The following is a 25,633-nucleotide window of genomic DNA, read 5'->3' on the forward strand; positions in this document are numbered from 1 at the left end:
AAATGTTTTTACTCACTAGATGAGAATTTTGAAGGAAAGTTTAACATTAATTTGTTCTTGTTAAAAGTATTTTCATGTACTTTAATTATGACAACTTGTATTTCTGGTATTTTTATTTTGTTTTATATGTACTTTATATTATATTTCATTTCACATCTGACTATTCCTATACATTTTATGTCAAAAGGAAAAATATATTATTATTATTAATATGTATGGTTTACAACTATAATAACTCCTAGTTTATAATAAATCACGCTCAAAGCTATTTGTTTCCTAGTTTTAGAAACGTGATGTTATACTTGGTCCCAATCCTTCTTATTCTTTCCAAGTATAACATCAAGACATGCTTCAGATCTGGGAACACTATCCGTAGCAGCTTCACGAAAACCAGGCCACCAAACGCGGATTGCGATTCCAAGAATTGCATTTACCGCATACCCTGCGAGTGCGGAGAATCATACATCGGTGAAACTAAGAGACCATTGAAAGTTCGCATTGCAGAGCACAAGAAACACACGCAGCGAGGAGAAACCAGCAAATCCGGAATAGCAGAGCATGTTTGGACTCATCAACATAACATCAAGTGGGCTCGAGCTGAAATCATCCACAAGGAAGAAACCAGAAAATTCAAAGAAGCCGCATATATGTTGTCCAACAACGCATTTAGCCAAGCTAGCGTAGAGATACGTAACATATGGAAACCTCTAATTAAGCGAAAAACGACTAACTCCCGCCAAACGGTTATCTCCTGCTAAAACTAATGAAGCGGAAAGAGGGAAGAGAGGATAGGTGAAAGTACTCGAATGTCCTATAAATAGTCACATCTCGGAGGAATAAAAAAATGACACAATCGTCGTTCTCCCATTGTGCCAATTTATAGTGACCACAGCGGACGAAAAGAGTTTACGGACAAAAAGTGTTTGCAGACGAAAAATTAGTAAGTACGTGAAATGTAATTTATTGTAGAGGTTGATGAAAAAATTATTGTGTTTTAGTTCTCAGTTGATACCATCTAGTTCTTGACAGTTGTCACATTCTGAATTTGTTGAGTCAACGTCATAATTTTCAACAGAAGGGCCACATATTTATTTGTTTCTTGGAAACAATCTTCAATCTCGAAAGTTCGAATTTAAATCGAACAATCCTGATCTCGAAAGACGTCGAAATTTCCAGATTAAGGTCGAAATTTACAGATTAAGGTGGACATTTCCAGATTGAGGTCGAAATTTCAAAAAAGTGCAGAAGGGCCACATATTTTTTTCATTTGTTACTTATAAATTTCGACTTTAATCTCGAAATTTAGACTTTAATATCGAAATTTCGAGGAATTTCCAAGAAACAAACCATACACTGGCTTCTTCAGGTGTGTGAAGACTGTTTAGTGAAAATCTCACAACAAAGTGTTATTTGAATACGTTATGAATTTTCATTAAGTATAGGCCTATTTCATCAAAAATGACTAACAAATAATAAAAATATTTTTCGAGTTTAAAGTAGGAATTTCGAGTTTGAAGTTAAAATTTCGAGATTAAACTCGAAAGTTCGAGATAAAAGTCGAAATTTTGACTTTAATCTCGAATGTCCGGAATGTCCAAGAAACAAATAATAAAAATATGTGGCCTTCCTGAACCTGTTCGCGATTATTGACATTTGTAGCGTACAGCGAATTTGATGTTGATGTGTGTTCAGATCTCAGTAAATGGCTTTATAATTTGGAAGCTTTGATTATTGAAACTTTTTTGCTGCTTGCTCGAAGGAATATATTTTTTTATTGAATTGTGCTCTCAGGAAAACATCAGAAACGTTGTCTTACATTTCCAATAATTTTCTGATTAAAACTGCCTCACCAAATGCGTATTTTCCAACTAGTAAACTTATAGAAACCAACCACGTTACTACATATATCATTAGTAGTCTATGCAGCTTGTGTTTTTTTGCGGAAAGTTTTGCAAGAGTTTTGAAAATTGGTTCTGAATAGTATTTTGGGCTGCTGAACACGGACCTGAGGTTTGCCAATAGAATTTTTTACGGAAAATATGTTTTTTTTTGTAAAAATTGTGAAACAATTCGACTTAGTTTAGGTTTTTTGCGAATAACTCGAAAACTACGCGATTGGTTCAGAAAGGTCACCAAAACAAAAATAGAGAAAATGAAATTTCCTACATTTTATTTCAAGAAAGTTTTTTTCTACGGTCAACCGTTAAGCCACGGGAGAACGCTAAAAGTGGGGAAAACCCCCAAATTTCCTAAAATCGGGATTTTTGGCGATTTGACGCGGGAAACGTCTTTGTTACCCTCAAAGTTATTGGAACCAAATATTATGTATTATGAAAAAAAGTTCAATTCAATTTCAAATAATATATTGATTATAAAAACATGGAATCGTTTATATATACGAAATGAAATTTGTGTATATTAATAGTAATATGAACGCTAAAATTGTCATCATCTTCATTCTTCAATCTTCGAATTCTTCTTCGAACGGATTAGTGAGGACTGTGAGAACTCTAAAAAGTTTAGAAAGTTGTAATCCTCAAATTATTGTACCTTCGATTTTCTTACGTCCTCAACCTTTTCGAGGGTCGTTCATTAGGATCTGGATCACCTTCATCTGTAGAAGAAAAAATAAAAGCATAGAATCAGTGGAGGGAGTTAAATTTCAATAACGGATTGAGTAGTATAAAGATACTGCAAGCATTTACCTTTTGAGTTTTCTCCTTGTGGAATGTCAAACGGCAACAAATCGTCCATCTCAGCCTTGGCTTTCTCCTCGTCCTGCTCCTCCTCTTGCACCGTTTCAATGTTATTACAGGTGTCCTCACAATTCATGCATAAGGAGGAGCAGGATAGATCTGCCTTCCTGCACCCACAATTTCGCTGGCAATTTGTGGTGCACTTGCACGAAATCAGCTTTAGAAGCGCAGGGGGAGCAAGCGTGATCACTGGCTCTAAGCCTGAGATCGCTTTTCTCCAACCCCACTCCTCAGAGTCTTTTTCCACACCAAGCCAGTGCTGAACCTGGTGGTAGACCCTGAGAGAGAGAGAGCTCCCTCGCTGCAGCAGCACTAGGTGGTAAAGCTGCTACGTTTGAGCTGAGCGTGAACGCTGCCTTGCTGAAGATGAACCTCAGGTGGTGATGAAGATGAAGATGAACCTCAGTGTGGGTGTGGTTTTCCATGCGTTCTCCTGCGGCGATTACTGCTTCCTGGGAGGCGTTGGGGTTTTTGAAGCTGGATTTCTTCACAAGCGTATTCAAAAATTTCGTCTTTCCTTGCCTGAAGAGGGCAGGGAACCCGCTTTGAAAACAATCATTTCATTGAGAAATTTTCCGTTAGCTTTTATTGCTTTCACCTTAAAACTATTCAGTAAAGGTCATTTGTCTACTGGATTGTTGCATAGTACCTTGTTTCAACTTATACCTGTAAAAGGTAAGTGAACTTTAAGTCAAGAAATCCTTTAAAATGTATTGAATTTTACTTAAACAGTTACCGACAATTGTGATAGGAATCAAGAATTCTTCAATAAGACAACTTAGTGTAAGTTTAACGAATACTTCCTTCAATATTGCATTCCCGTGTCAAATCGCCGAAAATCCCGATTTTTTGAGTTTTGGGGGTTTTCCCTCACTTTAAGCGTTCTCCCATGGCTTAATGGTTGACCGTAGAAAAAAAAATTCATTACATAAAATGTAGCAAATTTCATCTTCTTTCTTTTTGTATAGATAATCTTTCTACACAAAATGCGTAGTTTTCGGGTTATTGGCAAAAAACCAAAACGAAGTCGATTTTTTTCACAATTTTTGCAAAAGAATCATATTTCCCGTAAAATATTCTGTTGGCAAACCTCAGATTCGTGTTCAGCAGGCCAAAATACCATATAGAACCAAATTTCAAAACTTCCCGCTAACTGCCCTTTTTTGACACAAGCTGCCTAGAGTATAGGGGTTCCCCGGGGATTAATTTTGGATCTAATAGCTTTTATCACCTATGCTTAATTACAGAAAGTGCTACAAGCTTGTATCTACTCAATTTGAAAAATCCTTCGAAGAAGAACAACATTATTCTAATACTAGATTACGAAATAATGCCCTAAATATCAATGTTCCATACAATTAGCGATAACTATTCGAATTATTGAGTATAAAAAATATTTATTTTCTATTATTTCTGAATGAATCTCGGTCTGTCTGAAGGTGGTTGACAATGTTTCATGGTGAATTAGTTCGAACTTCCATTGTCTAATATGATATGAAATGAAATATTTTTTTTCATTTGTTATTTCAAAGATTTCAAAACATATCATATTAGACAATAGAAGTCAGAACTGATGAGAATCTCGGTCAGCTCTGTTTATAAGGTAATGAAATAAATGGGACAACATCACAAATGTATTACGTAATCAATAAATTAATTTCTATATACAATTTATATATGATTGAATAGCTAAGCAGGAACTTTTTCTTTTGTTGGTTTTTTCTGGGATGCCATCAGCAGGACAATGATGATGACCACTGAAAATAAAATATTGAAGTTAGTTTAAATTGAAATGGATATACTTTTAAGAGACATCAATTTTTGGAAAAAAAAGTTTTGGCTTTCTACTTCTCCATCTTCATACAAAATGATGTGATACACAAACTGGAAGAAAAGCCCCCATGAAACAACTACTCTCATGTAAATATTGAATCACTCGAAAGAAAAATACTGTCGCAACAAATACTTTCTTATGAACACTGTATTATACAAAAACACTGTTCTGTATTCAGTTTGAATGAAGATCCGATAAGGCAAGTGTCTTACCAGTCAGGATGACAGTGCATGTAAGTGAAATTTCAACTCTTTCATTTACTGTATTGTATAGTAATTCTGTGAATGATATCTGATTCAATTCCATAAAGAATCGTGTGGGAAAGTGTTTCCACGTGAGGGACTATTCAATCGTCGAAATAATCACTTCTGGGCTTCAGAAAATCCCTATTTCATTAGACAATGGGCGATAATGTTTTTTGTATGCTCACGGATGATAAAGTTTCTATTTGCATTTATGAAGAAAAGTTGAATTCCCAGAAATATTTAGATATTTTGAGATCGACTATGAGTGATTTTCTAGACAATTTGCCCCTGAACTTGTATCGGAATTGTTGGTATCAGTTGGATGGATCACCGGATCTGGCTCCCCTAGATTTTTACCTCTGGGGAAAAATCTAAGGAAGGGTATATAGAACACCTATCATTACGAAACAGGAACTGAAAGAGCGGGTTAGATGTGCCTTCGAAGAAATCGACCCGTCAGAAATCCGCAGAGCCACGACTGATCACATAATAACATCAATCCATCAAAGTTTCAAGCACCTGAGCTACTGAATTTTTGTCATGTCAGTATCAAATGTCAAATAATTGCGAAGCTAGTTTCACAATTTTATCTCTTGTTTTTTAGATTAGAATTAATTTTGTTATCAATTTAATTTTGAAAAATGTTCGTTCTTCTGCCAAAATAGTAATGTTTGTCATACACCCACTATGTAATTTCATTCATGTATTCCATTAAACCTTTCTGAACTAATATAAAGTTATTATTCATTATTCAATGTGTTTACTAAATACATTTTTCGCCGAATTTTGTATTTGAAGTGTTATATTTGTTTAGAAGCAAAAAATTATAGAAGAAATCAAAACTCATAAAAGGTCAGAGATAGGTCTACGACATAGTTGATTAAAGTTGTTCACCTTGGTAGGCTGAATTCAAAAATTGAATAATATACAGGGTGTTCTATTTGAAAAAAAAAAATAGTCGTTTTTCAAATATACAAATTGAGACGTATTTTTCAGACACTCTATATGAAATAAGATTTGAGTTTCGTTCTGAAATAACAACCAACATATCTTATCTTAATGTTGCCAGAATTTGAATTCGGTGTATCAGTTAATTCGATACCTATTAAATATTAAAAATAACATGTTTTCGCCAACAAAAATAATTAATATTTTAAAAACGGTGAGAGATTGGTATAGAACATAGTTCACAAAAGTAATTCGGATTTCGATGCAGAATTCAAAAATGATATAATATATTGGGTGTTCTATTTGAAATTTCCAAGTTGATGTCAGTTAAATGTAGATGTGGCAACAATGCGGCGATGAAAAAATTTTCAAACCATCTACATCTTAGCCATCTACATCGGTAACCAAAATTTGAATCTCCCATCTTTTTTGTTCTCTAGATACGTCTAATAGATATATATATATATATATATATATATATATATATATATATATATATATATATATATATATATATATATATATATATATATATATATATATATATATATATATATATATATATTACAATGTAGGTTTTCACGGATGGTAGAATATGATGTGTTGTTCTTCCGGGTGTTCATCCGTATATATATATATATATATATATATATATATATATATATATATATATATATATATATATATATATATATATATATATATATATATATATATATATATATCTATAGACTTAGTTTTTGAAACTTATTGCTTCCTTCCTTTGGAAGTTCCCCACAGTTTTTTGTATGAAGATGGAAAAGTAGAAAGCCAAAACTTTCTTTCCCATTGAAGTCAGTGTTATTGAAAATACTCAGTAGGTTTTTTGGAAAGCATTATTTTAGAAACAATCGATGATTGCAACTAACTGAATGTAATGTATATGATTAGTTACAATGATAACCCTCATTGAAAACAAATGTATGAATGAAATGATTTCAATGGATTGAAAAACATACAATGAGTATTGGATACTTTAATAGGGTATAATTTCATCGTTGAATGATACTTCAAAATTTAGTTACATACCTATATGAGCTGCTCCACAAATATAAAACAGATAATCGCATGCGTTATATACAATTAAACCCCCAGTGTTAGAGCCCGTAACGGCACCAAATCTTCCAAACATCAGCGACACAGCAAGAGCCATTCCACGAATTTGCGTCGGGAATAAATCCACAACAACTGCATTGACTACCCCTACTCCGGTGGCAACCATTAGGAAAATACCTAGAAAAGACAAGAAATTTTCAACGCACGGCATAACCTACATCCCGAAGAAATGAATTTTAAAGCCATTCATAATTATCACGTATTCATATATACCGGGTGGGGCACCCCATACAACACGGTCCCTGTAAACCAAACCATAAATTTTTTCGGGATTTTCTCCATTTCATTTCTCAAAGAAAATTTTTTTGGAGTCTATTTTGGTAGCTCGAAAAAGTGTAACATATCGAAGTTGTGTTTATTTAAATGGAACACCCTGTATTTTGTTTCACTTTTGTGCATTTCGTTACACTTTTCACATATAGTCAGTGGGTATACTTGATGACTGGCTATAAATCAAATAATCTAAAAGAACAATTCATTCAGGCCAGTCTCAACTCCCTACACTGTAGGTAAATGGACTGACACCTATCAGAAAACAACTACTCGCCTGGCTAATACCACGAAGGGCGTTGGATTATACCCGACAGGTGTCAGTGCAGGATTCTCCACTGAAGTTATTCCTGCATATATGCTGTTGGCGCGATAAAACAGCTGCAATAGATTTTCAATTATTTATTGGAACACACTTGCAGACCGGTTTCGGGCTGTTTGGCCTGCACTGACACCTGTCGGATATAATCCAACGCCCTTTGTGGTATTAGCCAGGGGAGTAGTTGTTTTTTTTTGATAGGTGTCAGTCCATTAACCTACAGTGTAGGGAGTTGAGGCCTGAACGAATTGTTCTTTTAGATGATTTTATTTCGTTACACTTTCGTGTAACGATTATGATTGTGTAACGATTGTATAATGTATATGGATTATAAAAGGAGTATAAAAGAGGCTTTGGGCTATTGATTTCGATAAAACTCATTTCTCAATATTATACAGAATGTTCAAAAATCATTATCACTTTTTTATGATTTCGGACAAAGATAACTTTGTTATTTCAAATAGAACAGCCTGTTTTTTTTTGATCGAAACAATATAAAATTCAACTATCTTTCATTTCATTTTGGGGTTCCCTATATCTAACCTAAATAGTTTTTTAGATTTAATCTTTTTCAAATAGTAGTTCTAATTTCAATAACTTTCAAAAATATCTCTAAAGAAAAAAATATCAGATTTGTCAGTTAAAAATTATCGCACTTGCAAGTTCGAGTAAAAAAAATTGTTAATCAAGTAAGGCACAATTAGCTGGAAAATCGCGATGAACATTTTTTGGCCGCGAATTATTGTTCATTCATTTATCCAGTAGGTGCCTGAATTTTTTCTATTCATAATCCAGAGAACCCATTTCAGGACGTATTTTCAACCCTCTGGGAAAATTATATATATTGACCCTACAGTTCCGGGAGGTAGGATTTTTTGGTAGATTTCTTCTTCTCTTTGAATCTGTTTATTCAGTTTCAATTAATTGTTTATAACTTTTGCAGTTTTTCAGTATTTAATTTTACACTCCTTCTCCATATTTCAACTATCTACTATATCTTCGAATATCTCCGATTTTCTTTTAGTTTTTGGAATTTCTAGTCTACGAACATGTAAGAAAACATTTTTTCATAATTTCTCTGAATACGAGACCTATATGTTTGGAGCAGAAAAACTTTTGTTGATCTATGAGCAGGAAAAAACAGATGCACCGTGTTAGGAATCACACGTTAATCGTTAGTCGTTAGATCGTACAAGTTTCGACTTTTGAGAGTTGCCGTTCGTAAAATGGCGACAGCTGGTTAACGGAAAACAGACAAACAGGCACACAGAAATTGTTTTTTTGTGGTGCAAAGTTCCTCAATACTTCCCAGTTTCAACATTAGCTGACTCGAATTCACTCATATGGTTGAGTAATTGAATGAATGAATGTGCTTCTCATGTATAAAATAATGTTCTACTTTGTCTATGAATGTGAACTGTAACAAATTTATATCCAGTGTAGGTAGCTGAATTCCTACTCAAAATGTATTTGAACAGTGGTAAATTACATAAAAAAAGCATTATGTCCATTAGTTATCTATTTACCTTTCGACAAAACAAGTACGAGTCAGTTTCAGAAGCAATTGAGAAGACTAGAGAAACTTAGCCCATAATAGACGAATTTCTAGAGGTGTATTTCTATTTTTTCTGTTGATGGGGCAGTAAAAGTATTTCCCGGACGATATTTTGGATGTACGTCTTGTATTTACCAAAATTATAAAGTTTGAATCATGTTTCGTTCAGATCGGTAGAGCGAAAATACAAAAAAAATAAATAAAAAACTTAAAGTGATAGTAGAGGGTTGAATATTGTTGAAGGAATTTTAGAAATTTCTTTTGAAAATTTCTTTGGTGTAGATTAGAACGTGACAACTAAAGTGGGGCTCACATTCAGTCAATATTCAAGCAAAAACTAACTGCAAGGTTGAATTTCAATCATATCTACTAATAAGAAGTGCCATATGGTACAAACTTTATTGGTGTATAATTGACTGAGTGAAAAACAACCACATATGACTTGAACATAAATAAAATGTATGTCCTATAAAAACTTGCTTCTAACACAATAATTCCATCGCATTTCAATTATTAGCAATCTTTATCACGAAGTAGTCATAAAGCTAGATTTTAATTACAACAAGACAAAGTTATTCGAATATTGTTGAATCATAGAAAACAAACGTCAATAACATTTGCGAACGTATGAAGGAAATATTTTGGACCAAACCAGAACAGAATTACGGTCTCTCGACGCGCGTTTCGCTAACCAAGTTAGCGTCTTCAGGAGATCATTATGACTACTATGTAAGTGTTTTTATGAGCTAGTGGTCTAACTACTACCTGTTCGTAGTACCTAAAAACTACCGGTTAGTATTACCTAACTACTACCTGGTATTGTTCCTATGCTAAACTACCTGTTTTTTTGATACCTCTAATTTGTTATGTATTTCCTCTGTGTTTGTGACTATTCCCTACATTTTTCTCTGATATTCATCTATCTTTCATTTAGAATTATTACGTATAAGACCAAACACGAATCTGGATCACAGACGTGGATGATGTATTTGCCGTTTTCGATACGAATAGGAGTAAGGTAGAGAATTTTATATATTGTCTCAACAACAGATTTGCAAGTATTAAATTTACGTAAGAAACTGAAAATAACGAAGAACTACTATTACTGGATGTACTACCTATTGTAAACGTCGATAAGGGCCTAGAGTTTGATTTACAAAGAAAGAATACGAGCACTTTCGTGTATATCCCTGACAGCTCCCATCATTGCCCACAACAAAAAATGGCAGAATTACAATTTCTTGTCCATGGACTGCTCACATTTTTCTTCTGCAAAGAAATGTATGAGTGGCTTTCAGAATTACACGTACATTTTAACAAGTGTTGGACAGTCCGAATAACAAGACGTTGGAAACAAATGTCTGCGATTTACGAAATAAGATGCGAGTATTGTGATAAGAAATATGTTGGTCAAACCACACGGACTATATTAGCTCGCTACAAGAAACATGCTTCGCATGGTCGGTTTCATAAAACGGAAAAATCTAGTGTCGCTGAACATGTCATAGAGAACGACCACAGAATAAGTGAGAAACGTTTAAAATTATTCATACCGGTACATGACAACAGGTTTCTGGATGCCTTCGAAAGCTTGGAAATCGAAAAGTATGGAATGAGTTTTATGAATAGCAACAAAGTTACCCTAAATGGGTTGGCAACCCCTCCAAAAAATCTTAAATGATTCAGGTGGCGACTGGCATATTATTTCAAATTCACCTGAGATTTCTTTGTAAAACACACATTTTTTTGTAAAATGAGCCCTTGAAAATCTTCAAATAATAAACGGATACATTGATCAAAGAAGGTGATGGGTTTCATCAGAATTGAATAGATAGTTTTGTTCTGATTTCAGATCAATAAACATTGTCTAGATAGTGAAAATCGTTGGTATTTCATCTCCTATTCTGAAGTGAACGTTACAAATCATGTTGGTTCAAATAATTGCAATGTTAACTTAAAATTATAAACTAAGAAAGTTTCAGAATACCTACAATTAGAGCGGAGGCTGGTGTGTACCCTCCTCCCCCCTCCCCGTGGAAAGTTTGAGGTTTTAGGTGTTGCGAATTACAGCATATCCCGGAAAAACACAAAAAAATCATGAAAACTACCAAGTATTTGATATATTTGAATTCTTTGCTTCTAATATTTTTTTTTGTTTCAGATAAAATTTAAAAATGTCTGATGAGAAGCCTTTAAGTTTAAAGAGAAATGGAGCATCAACATTACAAGGCAAAAGATGCATTATTCATTTTGATGAAAACAAATCTGACACTTTACTAAGGCCATTTTCGGCCCAATCATTTCAAAAAGTTCGTGACTGTGTTGAAGTAAGACTTAAGGAAAGCACTGACAGTTAAAACTTTGAAACAGTATGTTCCATTGGTTCTCAATACAGATTATGACTTTTATCATCGCTGGTGTTACCAACAATTTACAAACGTCTCAAAAATTACAAAACGAGTGCGGGGCAAGGACAGTGAGCCGTCCACGTCCAGGCGTGCACACAAATCTGGTTCAATAGGAAATATATTTCCAAGTGTTAGCTGAATTTTTTGCAATAAAAATCTTAAATGGATTTCTTCACAAAAGAAGTGTGAGCTACCTACAAAATGTTCAACTGAAATTGGTGGGACATCCATTTTAGAAGCTGCAGAAGCAAGGGCAGACGAAAACTTGTGTAAATTGAGAGATGTTGATTTCATAGCTCGGGAGGTGCACCATCATAATCAGATTCGTAAGGAATATACAAGAAATCCTGATAGGCGTCCCCATGCTGATATAGACAGTGAGTCACTTGCACAGCAAAATGCCCACAAATTGAAAAAATTATTGTCAAGAAAGTATAATTGTTGGTGGTAATGTTGAACGCATGTTGATACTTCATGAGCGATATTTGTCATTCATGACTGAAAAGAGAAGAGTTATAAAACTGACAAATTGAAAGACATATTGAAAAAACATTTTGTCAATAAGTTATCATTTTGGCAGCCAAACTACAGGAGCGAGCTTGTTTACTCATCATTTATACAATCTGGAGAAGCTGAAGAAGCTGCATCCGAAGCAGCTTCATCTGATATGCGAAGGATACAAGAAGCTTCAATGATTTTGAGACGACATGTCCAGCAGACATATGAGAATTTACTTTCAATGCCTTGGCCTCCTCCAGCCGAATTCTTGGCGTAAGACGAAACCAAAGCTCCCGATATACTATATGAATTTCTTTCGAATGTGACAAGCGGGAAACCACTGAAAACTGCACATGACAAAATTGAACGCACAGTGAATTGGATTATTATTCAAGAGAGAAGTACTGTGTCGCAGACATTTAGTAGCCCCCCTGATGTACCTAGAACTAAACAGCGTTCTGTGAAATTGAGGGATCCCTACGACCTTGTTTCATTCTAAAGCATCCTGAGCCCAACATTGAAGCAACATTGAAGATGAACCAGAAGTACTAAACTTGGACGACATAATACACGAGGATGAAGAAAACTACAGTGACAAAAAGGACAGTTGATTACAAAAAAATAATGATACTACAAAATCATATCATGTTGGTTGAGTTAATTTGTGATAAAATTGTATTTTCAATATTAGACTTTGAATATATACTGTATGTTCATAAAAAATGATAATTATTGTACCCTTTTGTATTTTCAATTTGAATAAAACAAAAGTAATTGTTTTTTTAATTCTTCAGTATTTCATTATTATCCTTTTTTTTCACTGAGGATACACTACAAAAACACACTTTGGTCTATTTTCCACGATATTTCTTTATTGTTGACAAGTTTCGGCTATGATACCATTTTCAAAACTAACTGATTACATTTAAATCTGAGTAATATATACCTATGTTGCCTATCCTATCATAAATAATTTGGTATAAAATTTTTGTATACCTGTAATATCCATGAACATAACAAAATAAAGCTTTTTATATAATGTAGGTTTTGGTAACTGGATTATAGGTTCAGGAGAGGACTATTATTTAGATCAAGTTGTTCGTTGAGGACAATAGAATTGGTATTTTTCTCTGACCTGTTTATTTCCATAGATTCCAACAGATTCAACATTTTCCCTTTTTCGCATGTGTGAAGGATCTTTAAATTATCTTTATGTATTTTATGTTTCCAATTTTGAAGATGTTCGTACATTAATGATTTTGTATCCAAAATGCCATGTTCGTGGTACCTTGTATCAAAATTTCTACCAATTTGGCCTGTATATATGGCGGGGCATTCACCACATTCTAGTCGATATATACCAGATTTCAATGAACATGAATTTCCACAAAATAAACAACAAAGAAGTTTTTATATTTTCTTTAATGTGCTGTAATTTTAAAAAGCAAACAATTGAATCATTAATCTGGTAGGTAATACAAATAAAAAAAAGTATAAGTCATAAATTCCCACGGGGGGGGGGGACGGTTTCATATTGGTAGCTCTAAATACTTTTTAGTGAAAGTCTCACTTTAAATTTACGGAGACTGGATTAATTGCTAACAGAAAAACAGGGTTACTAACAAAACAGCACGGGTTACAATTTTAGGATATGTTCAACTGAATCCTTCTTCAAGACAATTAGAAACAACAATTCCAAATATTCAAAATATCTCAAACACCATTGGTTCTTTATCTATAGGATACATCCTGTGCAAGAGATTGGTAAAGATGAATTAGACCGTCCTTCACAAGGGATAAATGCCAGAATTTTGAACAGTTCTTTTTTTTTTGAAACTCTACGTGCTTTTTTGATGTAATGGAGATGTGAACGGATTCAATTTCTGCAATTATGTGAAAACACCATTCACCAATATCCAGAAAAGTTAAATGATTATTTTCACAAACTACACTTAAACGATTTGATCTCCACTAACTTTATTGAAAATAATCATAACATGTTTCGCTAAAACATTAGCTTTTTCAAATGATTATGATTTTTCAAATTAATCATTTGAAAAAGCTAATGTTTTAGCGAAACATGTTATGATTATTTTCAATAAAGTTAGTGGAGATCAAATCGTTTAAGTGTAGTTTGTGAAATTACTATGGATCTTCATCAAGTAACGGCCGAATCAATCAGAAAGTTAAATGATTAGCCTGGAATTTTCGGAAATGATATTGTTGGTCATATTTTATTACTCAAGATCTCATCCACCACAACTTTGTTGAAGTTAATGAAATCAACGACCAAATTCCAGAAAACGGTGTTTCAAAAAATGGCGTTTCTCCACCCTACGCAGCTCCTGAACGTGTAGTTTTAAACCAATATATTCTCCAACACCGTAAAACGAGTTTCATAGAAAGACCCCCAAGATCGTCAGATCTAACACCACTGGATTCTTTCTCGCAGGATGATCTGAACCCTTTTCGAAAGGTGGATTTTAATGAGTAACAAATAATTTCAGTGTGTTTACGATCAGCGAAAGCAAAATCGACTTGAGTCCAGGGCCTCCTTGTCGTTGTTAGAGTACAAAATTTGGGTATTTTATATTGTATATCGTATTGGAGATTGCTAAGTAAATGTTTCGTATCTTACCTAATGTTATTTGAATGACAGTATAGCCGTGCAATAATTGTGCGCAAATTCCACACACCGTCGTAACAATCATGATTCCTATGAGAAGTCTTTTGGCTCCGATGATGTTGATGAAAGTACCATTGAAGATGTAACATACAGCGTAACAACCTCCTACTATCAAGGAAACTAAGAAGACGCTCTCGTTTACTGTATCAGAACAACTATCAGACTGGAAAACAGAAAACAAAACACACAATCAGTGGGAAAAAAAATCAGCCACTTACATTAAAATTCCAAGTACTGCCATTTACATTTGTTTAGTTAGTTCTTACGATTGACTTGCGAATGATGCATTTATGATTCGAAGTATCAAATGAAGCTAACTTATATATACTCTTTACTTAACAGTTCACCAACATTTTTGGGAAAAAAAGTTTATAGGCTTTCCATTACTCCATCTTGTTACAAAAATTGTGGGAATCTTCCAAAGAAAGGAAGGAATCAATCAATTTCAAAATAAGTAACTATATATATATATATATATATATATATATATATATATATATATATATATATATAGATATATAGATGTGTAGATGAAAGCCAAAAATTTTCTTTCCTAAAAATGAATCACTCCTAAAAATATAACCCTTTCAATTTTCACCAACATGCTTATCTAAACAATTATGAAGGTGAATTTCATTAGTTCATACTTCCATTGTCTGATTTATTATAAAATGATTTGAAATCCCTGAAAGAACTAAAAGAGAAGTATTGAAAATGAATAGCTGAAAATAATTATATTAAGCAAAAAACCTGAAATGAAATAATAGTGAAATAAAATACAAGTGAAAATAGAACAATTGAACAAAAAATTAAAATTAAAAAGTTAAGATATTCCAAGTCAAGTTACTTCACGACGTTTCGATTGTTAGTATCCACAATCGTCTTCGGGTGATGACACAACCAGTGCCTGCACTTTCCTAGCTCAGAGGATAATCGGAATGGGTTAGGAAAATTGGTTCCAAGTACAACATCAGAACCTGCTTCAGATCCGGAAACACTAACCGTAGCAGCCTCACGAAAACCAGGTCACCAAACGTGGACGGCGATTCCAAGAATTGCATTTACCGGATACCCTGTGAGTGCTGAGATCATACACAGAGAGGAACATTGGTTTAGGAGGAAATTCAAAGAAGCCGCATACATGTTGTCTAACAACGTATTTAGCCAAACTAGCGTAGAGATACGCAACATATGGAAACCCACCATCAAGCGAAAAATGGCCAACTCCCGTCATCTCCCACTAAACCAGTAAAGCGGAAAAAGGAAAGCGGCGATAAGTGAAAGTACTCGAATTACCCATAAATAGTCATCTCTCGGAAGAATCAGTCCAGTCATCACCCGAAGACAATTGTGGATACTAACAATCGAAATGTCGTGGGATAACTTGACTTGGAATCTCTTAACTTTTTCATTTTTATTTTTTGTTCAATTGTTCTATTTTTACTTGTATTTTATTTCACTATCATTTTTTCAGGTTTTTTGCTCAATATAATTGTTATTTTCAGCAATTCATTTTTAATTCTTCTTTTTTAGGATGTTCAAATCATTTTATATGATATCAGACAATGGAAGTTCGAACTAATGAAATTCACCATGAAATATTATCACCTTCAAACAAATTATGAAGGTGGTGAGCGTTGAGGGTCAAACCTAGAGGCCCCGAAATGGTACATTGAGGAACTCATGTATGCAATAATTTTTTTACTTACAACCAATAGTTTTGTCACGGTGTCATTTTCTGGTGGATTTAGTGCTATATTCACATTTTTATTGTTTTGATCGTACATGACTGATTTGCACATGGTTACCTCGCTCTGTGAAACTACTTCTCCGTATTCAGACATGAGATTCAGAACTGTTGGGTACCACATGATTACCGCTGCAGTCCTGAAAACAAAATATAACATAATACTATATTTTCAAAATTATCCAAAAATATCGACAGTGATTTCGAACTATTGATTCCTAGCCATTCGATTATTACATTTTATATCTCTCTCCTCCAAATTATTAACTTGGTAATGATTGAGGTTTTGTTTCCTTTGCCAAAAAATGTTTCAGAAATGTTGACATGGTCTTCTAATTAAAAAAATCACTTCTGTTCTCTTAATATTTTGAAAAAAATTTCAATACCTCGAAGTTTTAAAGAAAAATGAAAAGAGAAATGAAAAATTTGTTTTTTCCATGTTTCTTACCACTTTTATTTGTAACTAACGTTACTGCAGTTTCGTCCTATATGGACATTCTCAAACTTATACAAAAAATATTGAGTTTATAGTATAAGTTTGAGAATGTCCATATAGGACGAAACTGCAGTAACGTTAGTTACAAATAAAAGTGGTAAAAAACATAGAAATTGTCATTTCTCTTTTCATTATGATCTCTTACCACGTAGTAACGGCTACATCCATCAATTTATTTTAAAGAAAACTTTATTATTTAGCAGTACCATGAGAGCAACCATTGCTCGATTGGTATTGCTCAAAAATAGTAAGTTTGCCTTTGAAAAAAAATGGACATTCATCTGGAAGAATTTTAAGGCCAAATGGTATTGGAAGAGATTATTTCCTGAAGTATCCACAGCTGACTGCACCGATATAAGAGCAAACTCTCAATTCTCGAATTGAATCAGTTTTATCACCTGAATAACAGGAAATTTCAACAAGAATATTTATTGGAAATTATAATTATTGAAGAAAATGTTCGTATACATAAACAGAGTACGTAAATGACTGAATTCGAATTTTTCAACAAGAGAATTTCACTTTCAAAATCTATCATTATACCTTAACATGAGACTGCGGAACTGGTACTTGAGTCACCCGACGTCGCGTATTCTTTTCGATTCTTACTATCTAAAATAATGTTTCAATTCAAACCAAAAATGCCTTATTATACCAATAGATTTTGAAAAGGGTACTGAGATTTCTGAATATCATGGAAATTGTTATTAGACAAGGTGGAGTTTGAATTGAATGATTGTTTCATTTTAGTGAGGTTATGTCAATCAGTGAGGTGTGGTAATTCGTTTATCATTTCAGTCTTGTATCTTTTCATTGAATTGGTGAGTTTTATTTCATTCACATTTTCTGTCTGAGTAGAGTTAGGGTCACAATAATATCAAATTGGACCTGAGAATTTCTGTAGAAGTATGCATAGAAAGTTTTAATATTTGATTTCACTGGTTCAATTTGATAAGAACAAAGACAGTGATTGGAATTGTGAGGATGATGCATATGCATAACTATAAGCCCTTGGAGTCACATTTGAATCAAGAATATTGACAGCTAGATGTTAGTTTTATGTATGCCAGTTTTATCGCTGCTAGAAACGGGGTTTTATTGCTGTGAAACTATTTTGGTTGCCTAGCTTTCAATTTCATGATATTTCATCGATTTAAAGAAAATAGTCACTGTGAAACCAATTTTGGTGGCCTAGTTTTCAACTTTTTCATCATTTTATCAGTTTGAAGTAGTATTATAAGTGGTACATATCATTTGAATTCCATTAATATATAATGTGTGAATATATACGAATATCACATATTCAGTAAATATTTTAAATGATTGAATGTGATAATAAATCAATAACATTTGAAATGGACGCAGAAAAGTAATATTTTTCATTCTTTTCCTGACTTCAGTGCACTGTATTTTTGGAAAATTATGCTTCGAAATAAAATACAACTTACGTGAAAAACATGATAAACTGCAACATACTGACCATCATGGTCCTCAGCAGATATTCTTTCCTGAACAGCGGTGCCGTTTGTTCCCACATGGACCTCAGCAGACCTTCGTTTTTCTCATGGTTCACTTCAGAAGTTTCCTCCCAGATTATTGAACTCACTGGAAATTCATCCTCACTTTTTCCGGAATTGATAGAAAATATTTTCCTCAGAATAGCTAAGGCTTCTTGGTGCTTTCCTTGTGAGATCAAGTACTTCGGGCTTTCTGGTAAAAAAAAGACGAGCACAGCGAAAAAGAGGCACGGTAAGGAGTATACGATCATAAGCAATCGCCACGGCCGAAAGCTGACGTTCAGGCCGCTTATTTCGTAGGACCATTCCTCAGGAAGAATAAGCCAAGCCAGACCTGGAAGATACATGTTGCCCAGCGCTATGAAGGTGGATATCCATGATACTACTTTCGCTCGGTATTTATTGTCATGAAATTCGCCTACGTATGCGTAGATGATTGCTGACGATCCACCGATTCTGCAAAATAAAAATGATGGATATAGATCTGAAGAACGTGAGAGCTTTTACTGAAATTCCTAAGTTTTTACATCTCTGCATCATCATTGTCTGTGCAAAAATTAGAAAGTGTTAGTACTAATAATGTATTATCAGATCATTGAATATCAAGATGATAATATCCTACTGAAATATCAGAAGGACTTCAGACAAAACCCATTCATGTTAGTCAGCTTCCCAAGTTTGAAAATTGAAAGAAAGGGCATTATTTTGTAGCTATGTTTTTGGATCTAAAAAGAACCTGTAGATAATGGATCCCCATATACAGGATGTCCCTGGACTTCCTCTTTTCCTCTCGGGAATGTATAGATGGGGTCAAAATATCACCAGTACTTCATATAACTTTTTTTCCTAAAAGTCTTCGTAACCAAGTTACGGGCCCTCGAAGTTACAAAATGAAAAATGTTTTTCTTTGATAACTTTTCAAGTGAATATTCAAAATCATCCAAATTTTGGTAATTGACTAAACAAATGAATTCCGTCGATGAGCTTTCATGCAGGAGTCAGTTGTTTTGCTACAAAGTCAGGAACGGACTACCCCATCGGGGGTAGTCCGTTCCTGCAAAGAATGCTAAAATGAAGTCGTAAACAAAAAGTACAGTACCTATATGGAAGTTTAAGTCACAATTGTGATAGCAGATATTTTTTCAAAAGAAATATCAAGTTCTGTAGATTCGTGGTGTTTTTAAACTAACAAGCTACTCTACTATGAAATATCGAATTCATTCCATATTTTGTATGTACATAATACGTGTGGAATAATCACGTTTCGTGTTGATCAGTTATCTGAATCTCATGAAACTCAACATTCGAATGTTTCAAATTCTTCTTCACAGCTAAACTGTTGAGGAGTTTCACTGATAATTATAATTTTATGGGAGAAATTCTTTAACACGAATCTAAATTTAGCTGAAAAAACGCACACCGGAAAAAATATTTACTATACTAATAAAAAGCAAACGAATGAACTACAAAAACGGCTGCACATGATCAGGTGAAAAATATCCAGGGAATAATTATGTTCCATTTCTTTCACAGATGTTGACAAAAAAACCTTTTAGAAAGTTTTGATAAAAAATGAGAAACTGGAATGCGATTTTGTTTTGTTGAGTGGTGCGTTGTCATATGACTATCATTGTATTGTCAATATTCTATAGGATATTTTGAATTTTTTTGATATGGCCGAACAGTTTACATTCAATGAATATGCAGATATGCATGTATTTTATGGACGAGCATTTTGTAATGCTGCAGAAGCTCGTCGTCTGTAATCCGAGCATTTTCCCAATCGAACGGTACCGTCAAGAGAAACATTCGAGCGTGTCGATCGCAGCTTGAGGGAGACAGGTATGTAATAATTGATAATTAATTTGAGCACGTTGTTTTATTTCGATATTATTGTAGGTACAGTTTTGCCAAAACGAGGTGGTGAGGGCGCTCCTAGGACTGTACGTACCGTTGTATTGGAGGAAAATATTTTGGAAGCCGTCGCTGATGATCCTTCAATGAGCATCAGAAATCTATCAGAACAGTTCCATACATCCAAGTCCACCACTATTCATAGAATAATTAGGGAACAACTGCTCCACCCATTTCACATCCAGAAGGTACATGCCATGACACCTCAAGATTTTCCAGCACGACTGGAATATGCCAATTGGTTCATGGATAGGCAAAGAGAGGATATGACTTTTATTAATCGAGTTTTATTCACTGATGAAGCAGGTTTCAGTAGAGATGGAGTTATCAACTCTCATAATCTCCATATATGGGCCGAAGAAAATCCCCATGGGATATTGCAAACCAAACACCAACGGAAATTCAACGTGAATGTTTGGGCTGGTATCATAGGAAACTCTCTTATAGGACCATTCGTTCTACAGGACCGATTGAATGGAGAACGTTATTTGGAGTTCATTCAGAACGATTTGAATGGACTTTTGGAACATGTTCCATTGCAAACCCGAAGAGATATGTGGTTTATGCATGATGGCGCTCCTCCTCATTTTAGTTTGATTGTGCGTGACCATCTGAACCATATTTTCCACAATAGATGGATTGGTAGAGGTGGGCCATATTCATGGCCATCGCGGTCTCCGGATTTAAATCCATTGGATTTCTTTCTGTGGGTACATCTAAAAAGCCTTGTTTACGCTACACCTATTCACACAAGAGATGCATTGTTGAATAGAATAACATTACATTGTGAAGCCATACGAAACGACCCTGGAATGCTATTTCATTTCTGTACATTTTCTTAGTCTTCGCAGACTAAGAAAATGTACAGAGAGAGAAGGTGGTCATATCGAGCAGTTTCTGTAGCGGATTTTTCATTTCTGTTTGCTCTTGAGGCTCTTGAGTTTCGTTAGTTAAACGTGTTTGCATTATAAAAATTCGTTATGACATCTCAGGATAAATGTTGTTGAATTAACGTTATCATTATTATTTCTGCTTTGATAATTATTCATTTCAAATAATGGTGGACGAGCGGGTTTGATGTCGTCGAGTGAAACTACATTTTTATCAAGACTCGTTGCTCCGATCGACTTTCCACACGAGTACTTTTATCCATAAAATTGTCCAAGTAACCTTAATTTGTTGAAAAATATTGAAAAATATCTGTCATTTCAAAGTTTTGGGGTGTGGACCATCGGGGGTAGTCCGTTCCTGTCTTTGTAGCAAAACAACTGACTCCTGCATGAAAGCTCATCGAAGGAATTCATTTGTTTAGTCAATTACCAAAATTTGGATGGTTTTGAATATTCACTTGAAAAGTTATCAAAGAAAAACATTTTTCATTTTGTAACTTCGAGGGCCCGTAACTTGGTTACGAAGACTTTTAGGAAAAAAAGTTATATGAAGTACTGGTGATATTTTGACCCCATCTATACATTCCCTAGAGGAAAAGAGATCGTCCAGGGACACCCTGTATTACAGAATGAATTGCAAGGTATTGTAATTGTATTGCTGTGGGTGATTGAGTATCTATCTTAAAGAAAGCAAATTTAATGGATCCTTAATCATTTTGAAAGATTGTTATCGGGGTACGCCAGGAAAGTGTTTTAGGGCCTGTTTCCGTATATTTTCTACTGCATGAGATGGCATTGATCTTTATTTCTAAATTCTGGAAACAAATTCTCAACCAACCTTGAAAAATTCTGTATATATATCACGGATTCATAGTTATTCAACAAGAACAAGTATCTCCTAACAATTTCATCTTGTTCTTACCCAATTGACTAGCACGACAAAGTCCTCATTTCTTAAAAAATGTATCAATATTATCAACTACTAGTATTGAACAATATTGAATTTGTTGAAAAAATAAATTCTTTAAGTATATTGACTACTGGGAACTTATTGTTTTTAATATTATTATTATAAATACCGTTCCATTATGTTATTAATCTAATCCGAAAAGGTATCACTGTCATATACTTGGACTATAATTTCAAAACTGGACTAAAGGGGTCTTACCTTTTAACGTGTGATTCCTAACACGGATTGGACCCGGCCTTGCGGTTCAAACCACCGGTTCACACAGCGGTCGATTGAGTGAGTGGAGCAAACCACCCACGTTAATCCACCAGGTTACCGTCCCATATACACGCTCATCGAAGACTGTAAAGTTTGATGGATTTGAGTGTGTTAGGGGCTATTTTAAGTCTGACGTTCCATCTACGGTTGCGGTAGACAGTATGAAAAGCGATTACCCAACAGACATTGCTAGTTTACCCCAGCAAGAACTACATCACTGGTACGCGGCAATATCTTTCTTGGGTCTTATTGACCGCCTAAATTTGGTGTCGCTATACTAATCCCCTTTCAGGGGGTACTGTTCCCGAGTAGAGAGGACTAGATCCTCCAGGAGAAGGAAATATAAGGAGCAGTTTTTGGTTCACAGATGGATCAAAAACACCTTCAGGTTCTGGTGCAGGTGACAGAGATATCAACCTGCCTAGGAACCTATGCGACTGTATTTCAAGCGGAAATTCACTCTAGTGAATTGTATGCGGAGAAATTGGAAGAATCCAACCTCATACACAAGTCGATAAAAATATTCTCGGACAGTCAAGCGGCGTTGGAAGCACTTGGCTCCTACCGAACAACGTCTTAATTGGTGGCAAAAAAACAGTCCTTGACTCTCCATATTTCTTGATTGCGTTATTCCAAATATGGGTGACATACGATAGAAGGTCACCTCTTGATTTTGGTTTCCTAAAGTCATATTGATGATCCCTCAAGATGTTAAAGCCTCTCTTCTATATATACTTTCACGGGAAGTGTTCAAGTGACTTGGCACATTTGATCGCACCAAGAACAGTACATATCAGAAATACGCGATGGACTGTGGCTGCTCGCTGTTTTGAGGTTCAACTCAGTATACCTCGAACTTCATTGTTTAAGATATCCCCCATTTGGGGAACTTCGTTTATTTGGAATAAACTTCCTGATGACGTTTTTCTAAATGTATTTAATCTCCACCGATTCAAATCCAATGTGAATCGCTACTTTAACAAAGGCACCGCTCTTAGAGCACCTCAAGGTTTTTCCTGTGGTGCTTGCGTTTTGTCCTTGTGAAAAAATATGACACACATCCAATACAGGAAACTATTGCAGGTACCACAAATGTTTGAAGATGTGTCATGCAAAGAGAAAAATACAATAAGCCCTTGAGGCCGAAGACTTGAATTAAATTGACAAATCGGGCAGTTTCAAAATTGAAAATATACTGCTAAAATAGCTTGGGGTCTCAATGCTTTATTTACAGGGTAATTTTGATTTACAATTCTTTGGTGCTGAAACGCTTATATAATATAATTTATTTTATTATTTTATTCATAACATTTTTCATCTTTGCAATAAAACCAAGTTGTTATAGTCTATTATCTCGAGCTTGGTATGAGCTTCTAAAGAAAGTTTTTTCAAATTAGTTCAAAGTTTATTAGTCAGTTTTACCTAGGTAAGATAGAACAGAATTCACAAGAGCATAGTAAACATCTAAGAGGTGTTCTTCACTCTGTATTTTTTTTCAGTTGTATTAAGGCCAGTTCAATGCGTAGTCGAGATGTGAACTCCTAGAAACTTTGTGGATTCTGATGTTATTTATAAGAATGTGTCTAGGATATTCCACATATTTTCTTTGAAAAAACTGTACCGATACTATTTTTTTCTGCATTGACCATAAGTCTTTTACCTACTTTGACACCACTATGAGAAATTTTGACTCATTACATTCAGATTGTCCTGGAGTTTCAAAGGACTGTTGGCTTAACAGAAATAGAAGTGTCATCTACAAAAATAGCTATCGATGTAGTGCCGATATGTTGTGGCAAAGCATTTATCTATAACAAAAACAGTAATGGTCCCAGGACTGAACCTTGTGGAACTCCAACTTCCAAGTCTTATGTATTCGAGTTCATACCCTCATAAATATTTTCCAAGACAGTTGTATCCGCACTTTCCGTCGATCTATCGAGGCAAAATCCATTTTGACATTTGTTGATTACATTATGTTTCGTTAAGAAAGGAAGTAGTATCATATTCTTTCAAATACATTATTTTTTGTGAAGGAGCTAATATTTCTGTTTATTGGGTCTCTAACCATCCAAAATCTAAAAATGAACAAAACAATCAGTAGAGATTTGGCTGGAGTGTAAAAATGGCCGAAAAATGACTGCGTAATATAAAAGTCCACTTAGTAACTTGTAATATTTATAAATTTTAGCTATCACGAAGGTAATGGATTTAAGATTTCATAATCATTAAGGTTATTTATAGGCAAAATTCATAAATTCAAGTTACTGACTCTCCAAAGTAATTTTTATTTAGGTATGAACTTATCAGTTTGTCCTTCATGACACTTAAGCATATTCTCTATTATTCTTTTTTGTTCATTTCTCAGATAGTGGAAGATTATAGATCAAATAACTTTTTAAAATTGGAAGGTTATCAGTTATCTCAGGCCAAGTGTAACATTGAAACTTCTTCAATTGTGCAATCAGCTACCAAAAAATTTGGCTATTTATTCAACTGGATCACTGAAATCAGTTTTTATTCAATTCCGATAGAATGTTCAATTTTACTCATTTCCATTTATTAATCAATTATGAAATGGAACAAAATTATTTCATTCTTTAAGAGTTGTGTCCGAGTTATACAGAGTGGGTCATTAAAGACCCTCAATTATCAGATAAAAAACTCAACGAACACTTGAGGAGAAGAAATTTTCACTCATAAACCATAGAAAAGTTAACGTTTTCCATTTTTAAATGGAAACATTGTTGTATGAAAAGGGTTTTCGATTCCCTAACCATTGCTACTTTGTCTGCTGCAAAAATTTATTCATCCTCAGTTTTGCCAAATCTCGCTGCTTTGTTTTCAAACAATCATTTTCGGATTGTCACACAGAAAATAATCTATGTGCTATAGCAGGCGATTGTAGTGGGTGATCAAAAGTGTAAGATCCACGTCGAGAGACAGTGTTTATAGACATACGGTGCATTTCTTTAATGTCCCCCCTTTTATTTTTTGAACGGGTCAACTAAAAAAAATTGAAATTTGGGATGATGAAATGAATGTATGAATACTTTATTTTGAAGTGAAAAATGAAATGGAAAAGTGGGTCTTGTGATACTTCATTTTGAAGCTCCTGACGAATACTTCACAACCCTAGAATATGGAGTCAATAGCTTCACCTACTA

General features: G+C 34.3%; 1 protein-coding gene across 2 annotated transcripts in view; it reads right to left on the reverse strand.

Annotated features, from left to right (window-relative positions):
* Nucleotides 1–4,376: 4,376 nt before the first annotated feature.
* Nucleotides 4,377–25,633, reverse strand: part of LOC111511562 (synaptic vesicle glycoprotein 2B) — a 39,693-nt gene continuing 18,436 nt past the window's right edge. For both annotated transcript variants that reach the window (XM_074178026.1, XM_023167589.2), the window contains exons 3-7: nucleotides 18,366–18,890; nucleotides 16,384–16,561; nucleotides 14,627–14,837; nucleotides 6,852–7,055; nucleotides 4,377–4,513 (exon numbers count right to left, since the gene is read on the reverse strand). In XM_074178026.1, the coding sequence (XP_074034127.1) occupies nucleotides 4,446–4,513; nucleotides 6,852–7,055; nucleotides 14,627–14,837; nucleotides 16,384–16,561; nucleotides 18,366–18,890 (1,186 nt within the window). In that variant the 3' untranslated portion in view covers nucleotides 4,377–4,445. The remainder of the gene's footprint in view (nucleotides 4,514–6,851; nucleotides 7,056–14,626; nucleotides 14,838–16,383; nucleotides 16,562–18,365; nucleotides 18,891–25,633) is intronic.

This window comes from Leptinotarsa decemlineata, unplaced genomic scaffold (assembly GCF_025532065.1).
Source record: "Leptinotarsa decemlineata unplaced genomic scaffold, Ldec_3_MD MMD2_tig00003335_RagTag_RagTag, whole genome shotgun sequence".
NCBI lineage: Eukaryota > Metazoa > Arthropoda > Insecta > Coleoptera > Chrysomelidae > Leptinotarsa > Leptinotarsa decemlineata.